The following is a 14,731-nucleotide window of genomic DNA, read 5'->3' on the forward strand; positions in this document are numbered from 1 at the left end:
ATCAATAGTCTCTTCTCTATGCAGTCCTGAGTGCTTGGCAGTGTGCTTGCGGACGTTCCATTGCCCAACTAGGCAACATCATCAGTGCTAGAATGAAGTGGGGTTGGAGGAGGACGACTATGGGGTCCTTGGTGCTCTTTGAGTTTTCTTGCAGACATTTCATGTCCCAACTAGGCAATATCATCAGTTTGAGGGTGTGTAAGGGGCTCCCTGCTTGCATATGGCAAAATCCCACCCAATATCAGTCCTATTTAGATGGTGTCTCTCCAGCATAACAGCTAAATACCTTTCTTAAATCAAAAGCTCAGAAATACTATTTTGAATGCTTTATTTTTTAAATAAGTACCTTTCCTTCTCAGTTACAATAGCCTCTAATTGGAAAGCAAAATCTCCTATTTTTAACTTCTGGTGATCAGAAAGCCAACAGCTTCAGGAATCTTGAAAGAGATTTAAATAAATAAATCCCGACAAAACCGTGAGTGAAGAGTGAGATGGAAGGCATAGGAATTTAATAAAATAAATATAATAAATCTCTATTTGGAAGGAAACTCTTCCTACCTAAGGCTCACGTACATTAACCGAGGTGGGAACCAAAGTGCGCAGCCTCCGATTCCCCGCCGGACTCATCTAGGAACGTACCAACCGGAAGTCGCCGCCAGAGTTTAGCGAACGGTCGCCGTTGCGGCGGGAGGGGGGGGCTGCGTTCGCTTCCCGAGGCGGCTGAGGTCCGCGGATGGTGCAGAGAAGCCGCCTTAACGAGGGCCCTGCTCCTCACGCCGTGTCGGGCCTTCTCCGCCCCACCGGCGAGCCGCTTACCTGACTCGGTAAGTTCAAGACCACCGGGGCGAATTCGGATCCATAAAAGCGGAGCAGGGTCGTCGTTGGTGCGCATGCGCCCCAGGCGGCCACCTCTGGAGACTAAGGCGGAGGCGGGCTTATAAAGGCAGGGGTGCACGCGGATTGGCCGAAGACAGTTTAAATGACAGCTAGGAGAGGGAGCTTTTCTTAAAAGGGCCAGTGCTGAAGTCTTATTAGGTATAGAAAAGGAAGAATATTAATATACTGTAAAGATTTTGAGTACAGATAGCTATAAAACAGGGGGGAGCAATTTCCCTTAAGAATAAAGTGACTATTCCAAAAGGAATAAAACCTAAAAGAATAAAAATTAGATCAATTTTGTTGCTTTTGCATCAATTCAGCTAGTGCCCTTCTGTCTGCTTCCCCCTTTAAATCTTAACCAGTTTAAAAGAAAAATAATGTATGTTATCTTTCCAGAAGAACATGTGTTTTCCTCATGTGATAGCATAAACTTGCAAGAAAGTCTGTGGTACCACATAAATATTTTATATACCAGATACAATTAAGATAACATCGTTACCCTGTGAAACTCATGGCCACAAAATACCTGTAAAAAGAAATGGGAATTAATCCAGTGATCAAGTGAAGTAATTAAATGAAACTGGAAAAATGGCTTAAAAAAAAAAAAGATTAAAGATCTACAGGATAAGAATTCCATTGTAAAAAAAAGAATAAAGTTTTAGTTGGAGATGAATAACAGGAGTTATATTTTGTATTATATTTTACCTGTTTTAAATTTATTTTACACTTTTTAATTTTATATATTCTAGCTTTACAAATAAGACATTCCTAGAGGGTTGCAGTAGTGAGGATTATTCTGCTGGGGTGTGTGTTAAAAAGCATTTTGTCTGTCTAAAACAGGCCTAAGAGCAAGATGGCTCACAGCCAGACTAAGAAACGCAGGAGGAGTCGAAGTGATTCCCGGAGTCGAAGTGATTCCCGGAGCCGACGAGACAAGGAGGAAGATAAGAAAAGGAGGAAGAGCAGCAAAGATCCCCGAGAGAGGAGGAGCCGATCCCCGGCAAGCAAAAAAGAATCTGAACCCCAGGAATTCAGGATGAGTTTATCCTCTTCCAAAGACGGTGAGAAAAAAACAACAACAACCCTTCAGCTTTTCCCCAAAATTGCAGCCCTTTTGTTTAGCTGTGAATCTTAACAAATGCACAGTTGCGTCCTCAAGTGAGTGTTGTTGAAAGGTGGAAGAAGGATGGGAATTTCTCCTCAACCTTCCATCTTGGTTCCCCTGGCAGTTCACAGGAGGGTCCTCCTTGACTTTGACTTATTGTATTTTATTTTATTGGTTTGTCAAACATGTCCAAGATAACAAGTATCGGTATGAACATAAACATGATGTCAGGTGTGATGACCCAAAGGGGCGTGGCACAAAAACAACCAAGTGACGAAAGTAGGTAAAGTCCCTTTAATTCCTCCAACTTGGCCCCCAATGTCCAGTTATCATCAGTTGGAGAAAATATTCTCCCAAGAACAGTTTTTAAAGGGAAGAAATTCAGTCCGAACCCAAAGTACATATAGATTATAAATAAAAACCAACATAAACCACAGCTGCAGCAATTAACGAGACAGGGCAGGATAAGGAATTGCAGACTTCAAAAGATAACGAAACACACACAGTTGAGAGGACGCCAGAACCCAGATAAGACTTGACAAACCAAAATAATTCATGCTTTGCTTCCAGCAAGGTGCTGTGCGAAAACGCCCTTTTGAAATCCTGTTTTCCCAGCTGCAGCTAATGGAGGGAATCGGGGCCCTTTCCTCCCCCGTAACACCCGCAACCCACATTGCTCCCTTCTCTGTTCCTCCCTGAGTGCCCTAGGATGAAGAGGGGCTGGGCCTGGGCCTTCCTCTGAACTCCCTCTCCCTTGCTCTATCTCTCCCCTGCTCTGCCCAGCCGGATTGTACCCTTCCCCAGTTTCTTCCACAGCCACTGGAGCCACACTCCCACTCCCTGTCAGCTACTCGACCTCCCCCTTGGAATCAGATTCCAACAGGGGCATGACATCAGGATTCTGGCAGTTACCCCCAGTTAAATCATGAGTCTCAAGCCAAACTTCTGGAACTTCAAAGGGATTTATTGGGAATTAACATGTCCAGCACTGCCTGCATGCAGCCAACTCTGAGACACATCATTCACTGTCACTCTTGACCCTGGTTTTCCCCCCACTCCTGGGTATATCGTAATTCATATTCTCCAATGGGACACATCCATAGCCAAGAGTCATCAATCATGTTCTCCAGTTAGAATTGTGCCTGGCAGAAACTTCAGTCACCTAGTTACTATCTTTGAAAAACTATGTATGGAATGCACTTTCGGTTTCCAAGCTGCCGCACTGCTCTTTCAAGCCCCTTCCCCCCCCCCTTTCTGTTGGCAACTCTTAAAAAGACCATAAAAATATTTTTTGAGTTGACACATGAACAAAGGAGGTAAATACAGAGAAATGGGGACAGTAAGACAAGGACGGTAGGCACGCTGGTGCGCTTATGCACGCCTCCTTTAAGGACCTCTTAGGAATGGGGTGAGGTCCACGGTAGACGGTTTGAGGTTGAAGCTGGGAGGGAGTCGAGGCTGTAACAACGGAGTCAGGTAGGGCGTTCCAGGCATTGTCCACTCTGTGGCTGAAGTCGTATTTTCTGCAGTCGAGTTTGGAGCGGTTTCCTTTGAGCTTGTATCAGTTTTTTGCCCGTGTGTTATTGTGGTTGAAGCTGAAGAAGTCATGGACAGGCAAGACCTTGTAGCAGACAATTTGGTGAACTATGCTTAAATCTTAGACTTGGCTTTCCCTTCCTTAAAACTTCCCAGGAGTTTCCCCAGGACTAGAAACTTGAGCAATTTTAACATTTGCAACAGGAAGCTCAGATGTAATGGCGGTTCTCGCTGTTTGCAGGCATGATTTTTAAAACACTGCTTTAAGGAGCAGGTTGATACCGACGACTTCACTTGTCGGGTTGCAGAAAAGCCCGAATTACTTTGAAGAAGTTAGCCAGCTCACTCTGTTCAGATGTGGTCTCCAGACAGGTTGGGTCTCGGTAGGACTAGCAAGGAGAATTACTTTGCACACACCCACACACCCACTTGGTGATGAATTATTTTGTGGTTCTCTTGTGACACGATAATTGTTGTGGGTCACCGGCAGCAGATGCGGACGGTTGCGGTCTCGGAGAGCGAGGACTCAGATGAGGGGCCTGCGTGTGATGCTAGGGTGGGGCCAGGACCATCAGGGAGATGGTCCTGGCCCCCTTCAGAGATTATGGAGGCTGGCAGCAGTGAGGAAGAGACCCCCGAGGAGCCTGTGCCCAGTGCACATGCGCAGAGGGCTGCTCGAAGGAAAGAGCAGCTGCAGTAGCACGGACGACTCGGGAGTATGACTGCAAGGTGATGGCCCCTCCCTTAAGGGATAAAAGCCAGCTGAGAAACCGGAGTTCTTTGCAGGAAGCAAAGAAGTTTTTTGCACTCAAGCCTGGTGGATGTTCTGACTCTCTTAGTTTGTGTTTGGAGTCCCTTTGGGTTTGAAATATTTCTTAGTAACTTTATCTAGTGTTCTTGGCAGCCTTGCACCACCTTGGCAAGGCTCATTCTTACCAAAGACAATTAGTTTGAAACAGCCTTTTAATCGGGAAGGAACGGAATTTGTAAAGAATCATTAAAAGGTTTTGCTGTGACCTCCGTTTGGTGTTGGTTTCCTTGAAACAAGGTTTGGGTCGGAACAATAATAAATGAAGCCGGTGGGATCAGATCTCCTGGATTTCAGGCCCCGGTTTATCTTCTGTTCCATGCTGCTTTCTAGTGAAAAAGAAGAAGAAAACGAAGAAGAAAAGGAAGAGGAAGGACAGCAGCTCCTCTTCCTCCGAGACCAGCTCTTCTTCCTCCTCCTCTTCCAAATCGGCCTCCTCTTCCAGCGCCTCTTCAGACGGATCCGGCGACGACAAGCCCAAATCCGAAAAGAAAAAGCAGAGGAGGAAGAAAGCATCCAAAGGGAAAGATAAGAAGCGGAGAAAACGAAAAGAGAAAAAGAAGAAGAAGAAAGCCAAGAAGGAAAAGGGAAAAGAGGAGGGAGCTAAGAAGGAGGAAGCCCCCGGCCCTTCGCTGGACCAGTGGCAGAAGGAGGCTGGGTCGGATTCCGGACCTGGTAAGGCTGGCATTTGTAAACTCAGTTAAAGTGAGCCTGGGAAAAAAAATCTCCAAAAAAAGAGGGTTGGAGGCACTATTGAGAGGCTTTTGTAACATAAAATAGGTCCCCCTTCCTTCTTCCCTCCCTCCCTTTCCCTTCCTTCTGCCTCAATCTCCTTCCTTCCTTCCTTCCCTCCCTCTTTTTCCTTTCCCCTTCCCTCCTTTCCTTCCTTTCCTCCCTCCCTCTCTTCCCACAATGGTTGTTCATGAAGAACAGGGTTTTTTTCCCCCCTTCCTTCCCTCCTTTCCCTTTCCGCTTCCTTCTTTCCTTTCCATCCTTTTTCCCTCCCTCCCTTCCAACAATGGTTGTTGTTGAGGTAATTTCCCGTTAGGAGACTGAGCGCATACAGGGAGACGTAGTGAGAGAAGTGTTTGAATAATACACACACAGCATACAGATACACTGTACAGTTAAATGTAGGTTTTTACTTTCCATAAAGGTTTAAGCAAAGTTCAAAATAGGCAGTCCAAAGTCATTCACAAGTTAAATCAGTTTTCAGTCCAGGGATAATCCAATAACAAAGTCCAGTGTCCAAAACAGTTCAGTATCAGACTTACATCAAATCCAGGAATAGCAGTCAATTAGAAGGAAAAATGGAGGAACGGCAAAACTCTCCAACAGAAGGAAACAGAGATTCACTCACTTCTGAGACTAAGACTAAGACTAAACAACCCAGGTTTCTAGCTCCATCTTATGGCCAAAAACCACACCCAGTTACACTTTTAGTATTTTCTTAAAGATACAGTATTAAAATATTTATCCTGGTTTATATATTTCCAACCCAAATACCTGTTAGGTGACTTACATTCCTAACATTTGTTTATCATGAACAGGGTTTTTTCCCTTCCTTCCCTCCTTTCCCTTTCCCTTCCTTCCTCCTCCTCCTTCCCTCCCTCCCTCCCTTCTTACAGTGGTCCGTCCCCCCCATACAGACTAAAACCCCTGGGTCCTTTCTCCCTATGGGGTAAAAGCCAGAGCCTTTTCTATGGTCTATTGAAGAGTTAAATAGCATCCTTTTATTTTCTGACGGAGGTTCCTCTTTCAGCCCTCACGGACGAGCAGAAATTCCGCATTCAGGCCATGAAGCCGATGACGAAAGAGGAATGGGACGCCCGCCAGAGCGTTATACGGAAAGTCCTCGACCCCGAAACAGGCCGAATGAGGTAGGAGCAGGGCGGCTGGGTTGAATGGCAATTCCTTCCCTGTAATCTTTGTCTTTTAATGACCCAGTAATCCCTTGCGTCGGGTTGAAAACTTGGCAACCGAATGGAGCAGAATGGTTACTGGCCGGATGCCCTTCCTGTCACCAATGCGGAGTTCACAGCAGATAATTACTCATTGTACACAGGGAGAGAAATATCTGCCACTACCTGGGATCAAACTCACAGCCTCCTGATTGTGAGGCGAAAGCTCCACCTCTAGGCCACCGCACCATTCAATTCCTTCCCTGTGATAATTTTACAAGCTCTGTAGAATCATGCTCTTCCAACATCAACAGAAAGCAGGTTGCATGGGGTACCAAGTGGAGGTGTTTCTCTTGCAGACTTATTAAGGGCGACGGAGAGATCTTGGAGGAGATCGTCACGAAAGACCGGCATAAAGAAATAAACAAGGTTAGTAACTTTCCACTACCACAACAAGCTTGGTTGCAGCTGGCCTGCTTGGACAGGATGAGCGTCATTGACTTATTAACTAAAAACCGGCTGCGTTTTTCTTCAGAAGTTCTTATTTTACCTTGAAATTTACTCAGACAAGATGCTCGTTTCCGTCTCCATATCTGCACTTCAAAACCCACCCCGAGCGTCATGTCTACGGAGATTGTCAGTCGCCCAAGTCATGGTTGTCCCAAAGGTGTTTTTTTCCCCAAAAGGCAACTAGATTTTGTTTTTCCTTGAAGAGCTTTCACTTCTCATCCAAGAAGCTTCTTCCGTTCTGATGAAAGGAAGAAGAGAGCTTCCGTCAAAACGGAAGAAGCTTCTTGGACGAGAAGCAAAACCTCTTCAAGGAAAAATGTAAGTCCATTTGCCTTTTGGAAAAGGCACTTTTTGACACCCCGAGCATCAGTCTTAACAAAATCAGGCTTCCTAAAGTGCAGGGTGAGACACTGCTGATTGACAGACGTCAATTCAATTCTCTCTTTATTTTCACCACCACTGGAAACCTAATAGCTTCCAGGCAATCAATCAATTCACCTTCTGGATTTTGCCATTTTCGGGGAATCCCTGTTGTGGTTAGCTGGCAGCAGGCGCGGAAGGCTGAGGAGAGCAAGGACTCAGATGAGGGGCCAGGACCGTGAGGGAGTGGACTGCTGCCTTCAGAGATTGTGGGGGCTGGCAGCAGCGATGAGGAGGTTCCCGAGGAGCCTGTGCCAAGTGCATGTGTGTGTAGGATTGCTCGCAGGAAAGAGCAGCTACAACAGCATGGGCGACTTGGGAGTAAGGCTGCAAGGTAATGGCCCCTCCTTCAAGAAGATAAAAGCCAGCTGTGAATCGGACATTCTTTGCAGGAAGCAAAGACGTTTTGAAACTCAGCCTCGTGGACATTACAGTATCTTAGTTGGTATTTGAAGACTCTTGTGTTGTGAAATATTTCTTATCTGGCAGCCTCGCACAGTTTTGGCGAGGCTCGTGCTTCTCAAATTTAGTTTGCAGCAGCCTTTTAACCGAGGATTCGTAAGAACCATTAAAAGGTTTCGGTTCCCTTTGGGTTGTGTTTTACTGGAAAAGGGTTTGGGTCGGAACAATCCCAGGGTGGGGTGGGGAATGGTGGAGGGCAGCTAAATAGGACTTTATTTGTCTCTGCTCAGCTCCCCCTAACCTGTACCATCCTTTCTTTTTACAGCAAGCTAATCGGGGCGATGGACTTTCGTTCCAGATGAAAATGGGGATGTTGCAGTAACGGAACAGACCCCGAAATGGCAAAGATGATCCGGTGGCTGTTTGCAAAGGTTTTGCCCCAACGAGGCATGTCCAGGTGCCAGAAGGCAGGCCCAGGCCACGGTGCCCAAGCCTTTGGGGGGGCCCTCTCCCCCTCCCTTTCTGCCCCAAGGGCTCCTTGATTTCCCCAGGGGTCGGTCTCTTCAGCTTCTCATCCAGTTGAGGTTAGGGAATGTAATTCCACCAGGTTCTTCTTGTGGGGGGGGGGGAAAGAGAAAGAGAGAGAGAGAGAGAGGATGCAGGAGAAGAAGAAAAAAACCCAACAAATTCAGGGCTGTTTTTGATGGGGGCGCTTTCCAAGGGATTTCTTGCAGCTAGATTTCTTGCAGCTCATGATCTCCCTCGTCCGTAATTTTGGGGATCTGGGAGGGAAGGCCTACGGGGTCTCCTTCAATCCACCTGGCCTTGCGCCACTCCCCCTCCCCCCTCCCCAACCCCCCAGCAAGGAGGCCCAAGAGCTTCAGGGGAATCTGGAATGAGACCACCAGGCCCAATTCTCCGGCTGCCTCAGTTCCTTCTCCTTCCAGGCACAGGTGATTCACCTCGCCTTTGAAGGGTACAGTGGCTTCCCGGCCAGTCGGGGGAAGATTAAAGAGCCGTTTTGGGGTTTCCAGAGGGGCCGATTCTGGATTTGGGAGAAAGTTGGTCCTCCCAGTTGGTTGGACCCCAAAGAATGCCTGGAAGGTTGCCAGCTGCTCAGTCCCGCTAGTGAGAAAGGCAAAAGATGGCATTGTAAGCTTGTTAAGAAGAGGTCTGGCAAAACCTACCGTCTCTGCCTGGGCTGTTCGTTTAATTCTGCATTGGTTGCTGCAGGTTTTAATTTTAAATTCTCTCCTTCTCCTTCCATCCTTCTCCTCTTTCTCTTCTTCCTATGCTCCTCCTCCTTTTCCTTCCATCCTTTTCTTCCTTCCACCCTTCTTTCTCCTCTCCCTTTCATTCTTTTCTTCCTTTTCTTCTTCTCTTCCTTCCATCGTCTTCTTTCCTTCTATTCTTATCCTTTCTCCTTCTCTTCCTTCCCTTCTTCTCCTTCCATCTTTCTCCTTTTCCTTTTCTTCTTTTCTCTTTCCTTCTTTTTTGTCCTCCATCCTCCTTTTCCTGCTCTTTCTCTCCTTCCATCCATCTCCTCCTCCTCTTCTGGCCAGAGAGCATTCACAGTCAATCATTCATTCTTGGGTAGCCACTTTGTGCAATTTGCACATAACCTTCCTTACGGGCAAAAGATTTCCCCCTTCTTTCCAATCCCTCCCGCTTTCAATCTTGCCTGGCCTGATCGCCCTACCAGTACAAAACTGGGTTACGCACAGGCCCAGCGGAACTACGCACCGGCCAGTTCGTAGCCTCCTCTGGCAATCAAACAGCTGCTCAGCTACCTTGTGTAAACTCTGTTCCCCATTGCAAGCAGTTAATTATTAATCCGTTCTTGGAACAGGCCACGCAATTTACCCCAGAGGGAAATCAAACAGAAGCACGCGAGAGAAAATACGGTAGTCGGCATGTGTTTAAAATTCTGCAGGGCATTCCATCCTGCAGAGGAAATCGTGCTGGTTTCCAAAGCACCACTAAAGGCAAATTTAATATTCTTCCTTTGAAATTCGCCAAATGAAGTTGTTCTTATTTAATTATTTTTTTGTTGTTAATTTGGCTGGATTGTATGTACCCTTTGCATGCATCGTTCTCTTTTTCAAAACTGTAAGCTCTTAAAAAGAAGAATTCAGACTGTCCAAGGCAATCAATATTATGTCATCTGTCCAACTGGAAAATGCTTGTACAGGGTGCTGAGGTAGCTAATTTAACTAATTAAAGCCGTCTCCTAAACCACCTTAGTCGGCCGATGGCATGCCTCCGTTCAGTTAGAGGAGGAGCGCTTGCTCTGTAGTGGGTGTGATTTCCAGACTGTTCTGGCACGTTTAAATTCTGGATAAGGATGAGCTACTATCAGATGATACACCGGAAGAAGGGATGGCTTCCCAAATTAAGAAAGGCCTGCCACCAACACCCGTGAAATTATTTTATCCACGAATAATAATAAAAAAAATCACTCAAGAACCAAGTTGTTAGCCTGCTTTCCGGCTTGGCCTCAGTGGTTTAGCAGGAGCTATAAACAGGCCACCTTCTCTCTCTGCATCCTTAACCAATACCCAAAGTTTCCAAGATACTGTAACTGAGTTAATCCCTTGGTTTGAAACCCACCCTGATTACTTTTGCCTGGTGAAGAAAAAGTTATGCAGGAGGCTATATTTGCCAAAAAAAATAAATAAATATCGAGGGAATTGCCAGGGAAAGTTGAACCCAACGAAGCCCAACCGAAGGAAATGGACACGGGTTAAAATAGGCCCCATGGGGCAATTTGTGATGTGGTTCCGGGCATGCCTTTGTGCAAAGAAACGAAGACGGTGAGCAAACCTTCCCAGTTCCTTTAATTAGAGGTTCACATACAACTGGTAGCTGGATACAAAGCACACTCAGGTGGCAAGAGAGAAGATGGCAGTCACGTATGACAACAGCAAGGCGCCTGACAGTATCATGCACGCAGAAACATAGGAACATAACGAAACAAAACAAAAAAAGATGGAACAGGCTAAGCCAGACCCTCCAAACGTCCAAACTGAGCATTTCCACCTGCAATAATTTTATCCCCCTCCCGACTGTATCCTTAAAAGTGAAGATTTTTCCATTTCTGGTGCCAACAGGACACATTTAAAGATGACATTAGGACAGGTAGAAAAAAAAGAGGGCTAATAGGAACCTTGTAGTGATGGTGAAGACATTGAAAAGAGAGAGAAATGCTTCCCAGCCAAGCAGCTTTGGCTAAATCCGGCAGGAACCGAACTTGGTCAAGTTGCTCGGCTCCGCGGCAGGGCACGATAAACCTTCTTCAAACTGAAATGTTTCCCTGTTTGAAAAGGCAAAGAGATCTGCCCGGATTGAAAAGAGGGGAGGCTTTCCTTCCATCAAGACGTTCCAATTTGCCTGCTACCTTTCTGCTATCGTGGGATTTAAGTGGGTGATGGGTGAGAATTGCCAGGTTTCTAATTCTGGATCAGATTGGAGCCCTTCGGCTCCAATAAATAAAATAAAATAAAACAGATCTCCATTCTTTCCAAGCAGAGGTGTTTCAGATCAGGGGTGTCCAACCTTGGCCAACTTTTAAGACCTGTGGACTTCCAACTCCCAGAATCACCCAGCCAACATGGGTGGATCTCAATTCCCAGAATCCCCCAGCCAGCATGTTGAGATTTCCCTCCACCTTAAAATTTGCCCAAGTTTGCAAAAACATTTGAGTTGTACACCGGCTTTTTCTTTTTACACACGTCTTGCAAATGCACACACGGAGACACGAGATGTAGTGTTTTGTTTTGTTTTTCTTTAGAATTTGAAAATGTTTACACATCAGGTTGTGTCTTGGTTGACGGGTTGTGCAGAGTAAAAGAAGGAAGGGAAGAAGTCCCAAACAGTGTGTGGTTCCCTTGGCAGTTTTTGTGATGTCTTTTTTTTTTTTTTTGCACAACGTAATGGAGACGCGATGATCGGACGAGACAGAGCAGAAACGCAATCCTTTTGGACACTTCTCTCACTCCTGTTTTTCAACGTCCATCCCTAAGCACTAGGCGCAACCAGAGAGAGAAGAAAAATAAATAAATCCCATAAGTAGTGTGAGAAACCTTCCAGTCCCCTTCGCAGTTGGATAGATGGCTTAGTATCATACAATGTGGCTTCCTAAACCACCGAGATTTTCTCCGAATTTTACTCCGGCACTTTTCAAAGGGAGAGAAACAGATGCCGGAGAAGTTTTAAAGAGCGGGGAGGGATATATTATAAAAAAAGAGCATTGGGTGGATATTTGTTCATTAAAATATATATATATATATCCAGGCAAACCACCGAAGCGTTGCGGAGGTTGGAAAAAAGGCTGCATTTCACAGTGCAAAAGTGTCCGTCCGTTGGGACGCCCATCGGTCTGGCGGGGGGAAAGGAAGGAAAAAATGCGCCTGCAAGATAGATATCTGAGCCAAGTATATAAAAAAAAGGAGCAGCATTGCAGGCCAGTAAAGACAAGGTTGACCTCCCAGTGAAGAGGTTGGGGCTTTAGGATGGGCTGAAATGCCCCTTGGCAGCAGCTAGAAAATCTGGATTGCAAACAGGGGAGACAAAAAAGGAGGGTGAACAGCCAGACAAATGCCCCCCCTCCTCCCGTCTTCCCCCCCCCCAAAGCTTTCAAACCTCTTTCAAGCCAGGTAAACGAGCAGAGAAGCAGGAGGAAAATACAGGTCCTCCTTGACTTAACGACCCTCCCAGATTTCCGTCGCTAAGCAGGACAGTGGTGGAGTTTTTGCCCCATTTGGTGACCTTTCTGGCCGCCGTCATTGAAGGAGTCCCTGTAGTTATTTGTCCGATGCTTGTTAAATGAGTCAGGATGCCCCGTTGGCTTTGCTCATCTGCAGGTGGCCAAAGGGGATCCTGTGACATGCACACACATCCCTGCGGCCGTCACAAATATGAATCCACTGCCAAGCGGGTGAATTTTGATCCCGTGACTAACGGGATACTGCGACGGTACAAGAAATGGTCATAAGTCACTTTTTTTAAGTGCCATTGTAACTTTGAATGGTCGTAAGCCAAGGACCCCCTGTATTATAAATCCCCTTCTGCTCAGAGATCCTATCTTTTTCAGCATCAAATCTCTTCCAGGCAGGGGAAAAAAATGCCCCGTTTTCCCTCTCCTAACTTCCCTGGTCAAGTTGACGTCTCTGCGAGGTGGCTCAAATGGCTAATCCGAACTTTTTTTAAAAAAAATCTTCCTGAAATATCCAAAGGGCGAATGGGTGGGGAAATCTCCCCCTTCGTTCAGCCTGCCGTGTTGTTGTGCGTCTGTTAAGTCCAGACAGACCTTCCGTGGCTTAACAACATTGAATGACATGCGCTATAAATCCGGAAGGAGTCGCTTGAAAAAAAAAAAAAAAAAGTAAAAACCAGACCTCCTTCCTAAAAGTTTCTCAGTGCAAACCCCTAAAAACCGTGAGGTGTACAATTGTGATATACCTACCGTTTAAAAAAAGAAAACCGAGTTTACAACCCCTCCCGAAATCTGATACTATTAACGTTGGAAAAACGAGAAACGGTTCCAGTCTAAAGGCAGGGAGGGGAATTCATAAATAAATAAATAAATAAACAACAACAACAACAACAACAATCTGAAAAGGCCTGGGAAGAATTTGGACGTAGCTTCTTTTTATTTTCGGTTTTAGGCTGAGGAAATATCGCCACTTCCCAGGTGTTCCGAATCGTACGGCAGGTCCTGCCTTCAGAAGGTCGTGCCCAAATTGTGCTCCCTTCGTTCTGAAGGGACAGAATCCCGTGCCTGTTAAGACTTGTTTTTTAAAAATTTTCCTGAATTAGTGCAATCCGTCAAACTTCCAAACTCTTATTTAAAAAATAAAAAGCCTTTAATTAGAACCAGCCTCGATAAAATCACCCATCCAGCAGTGTGTGCATTGCACCCGTAGCTTTATATCGCCACCGTGGAAGCCGTCCAACGTGACTCGGCCCTGGGGCTGGGGCTTCGGCTTGTGGGTCCCCGAGTCCTTCCAGACTCCAGAAATGAATCAAGTGTGGTTGCGGGTTGTAAAGTAGTGATAGTTGTCGATGTCCCCTTCCTCGTGTCCAGTCTACGTGAACACAATCTGCTCTCCTCCTGCTGCTCCCAACGGTACCGGTGTGTTTACTTGGGTGATGTGTCTTCTCGTCTTTTGATGGATGGCTAAGAAGAAGCTGGACAGGCACGTATTTACAATCTCTAACCCTGGATAAAGAGCCGGAAAATGGTGGATCTTTGAAGATGAGGCAGCTTGAAGTCTCGGTGGCAGAAGGCGGCTCCTGTTCTCGGCCTCCCCGGTTGCTCTCCACGTACCCAACGTCCCTGCCATGTTTTGTGTGTGTGTGGGGGGGGAAGGAAACCCAAATTGCTTGGTTGCTCCTGGCCAAGTCACTGCCGCCCCACCGGCAATGAGTAGCACCATATTTGCCCACGAGCCCCACGCCGCTGGCCTTGCCGTGGCCCCTGCTTCCGCCACCCGGGCAAGTGCAGCCGGCCATCATCACGCCTCGGACGCCTCTACTTCTGACCCAAGTTCCCTGGTTCGAGCCTTGGGAGTGTGCTTCGGCCCCAGCAGCCCGTGGCGAGACTCATGCTCCGTTGGCTGCGTTCTCGGTCCCTTTCCCGGTCACTTTCGGAGTGGCTTTGTGTCCACTCTGGACGGTAACTGGCACTCTGGCCAGAGGACACGGTGGGCTGGGAGGAGATAGTTCGCAACAGGTGGTTCCTCTTGCGCAGGAATTCGGTTTGGCCTGGGAGTCCGAAGCTGCCCTTCCGGAGAGCCATTCGCGTGGTGTTCTTGGCAGGCCGAGAGCGATGAGTGTACTCCAGCTGGGCCAGATGGGACGCGTAGCCTTCTGTGATGAACTACAGGACAAGAGACACCAAAAATTCCTTACTTTGGGAGAGGACGCAGGGTGGTGCCCTTGGCTTAAGGTCAAAGAACTTCTCTTTCAGATGACCTCCCAACAGATCGGTTTCCCAGCCCCTTTCCCTCCCCTACTTCACTCTACCACCATCATCAAAGTCTCGTCCTTCCCTGCTTTTCCTCTTCCCATATCTGGTGAACACAATCCTGTTTTGCCCTTTGAGGTAGTCGGGAGAAGAAGCGTTTTCCTTCTCCTTTCCTACATCCCTTCCAAAATGCTTCCCACTAG

The 14,731-nt window shown here is 46.8% G+C and overlaps 2 protein-coding genes across 2 annotated transcripts in view; one reads left to right on the forward strand and one right to left on the reverse strand.

Annotated features, from left to right (window-relative positions):
* Positions 1-689: 689 nt before the first annotated feature.
* ARL6IP4 (ARF like GTPase 6 interacting protein 4) lies at positions 690-9,799 on the forward strand. The gene is made up of 6 exons (XM_026686998.2): positions 690-824; positions 1,720-1,940; positions 4,662-5,003; positions 6,091-6,208; positions 6,589-6,658; positions 7,887-9,799. Exons 2-6 carry the CDS (start codon positions 1,733-1,735, stop codon positions 7,941-7,943), a joined length of 795 nt encoding a protein of 264 aa, XP_026542783.1. The 5' UTR covers positions 690-824; positions 1,720-1,732; the 3' UTR covers positions 7,944-9,799.
* A 582-nt stretch (positions 9,800-10,381) lies between these two features.
* Positions 10,382-14,731, reverse strand: part of PITPNM2 (phosphatidylinositol transfer protein membrane associated 2) — a 66,012-nt gene continuing 61,662 nt past the window's right edge. Inside the window, 1 exon segment of the mRNA XM_087942571.1 lies at positions 10,382-14,441. Coding sequence (XP_087798697.1) covers positions 14,094-14,441 — 348 coding nt within the window. The 3' untranslated portion in view covers positions 10,382-14,093.

This window comes from Notechis scutatus, chromosome 13, assembly GCF_049901735.1.
Source record: "Notechis scutatus isolate UNSWTSFEM ecotype Mainland chromosome 13, rNotScu1.2, whole genome shotgun sequence".
Taxonomy (NCBI): Eukaryota; Metazoa; Chordata; class Lepidosauria; order Squamata; family Elapidae; genus Notechis; species Notechis scutatus.

Excerpts from the sequence above, each read along its gene's own strand:
- ARL6IP4 (XM_026686998.2), top strand. The coding sequence starts at position 1,733 with ATGGCTCACAGCCAGACTAAGAAACGCAGGAGGAGTCGAAGTGATTCC. Across the intron at positions 1,941-4,661 it reads TTTATCCTCTTCCAAAGACG|TGAAAAAGAAGAAGAAAACG; the intron begins GTGAGAAAAAAA and ends GCTGCTTTCTAG. Across the intron at positions 6,659-7,886 it reads GGCATAAAGAAATAAACAAG|CAAGCTAATCGGGGCGATGG; the intron begins GTTAGTAACTTT and ends TTCTTTTTACAG.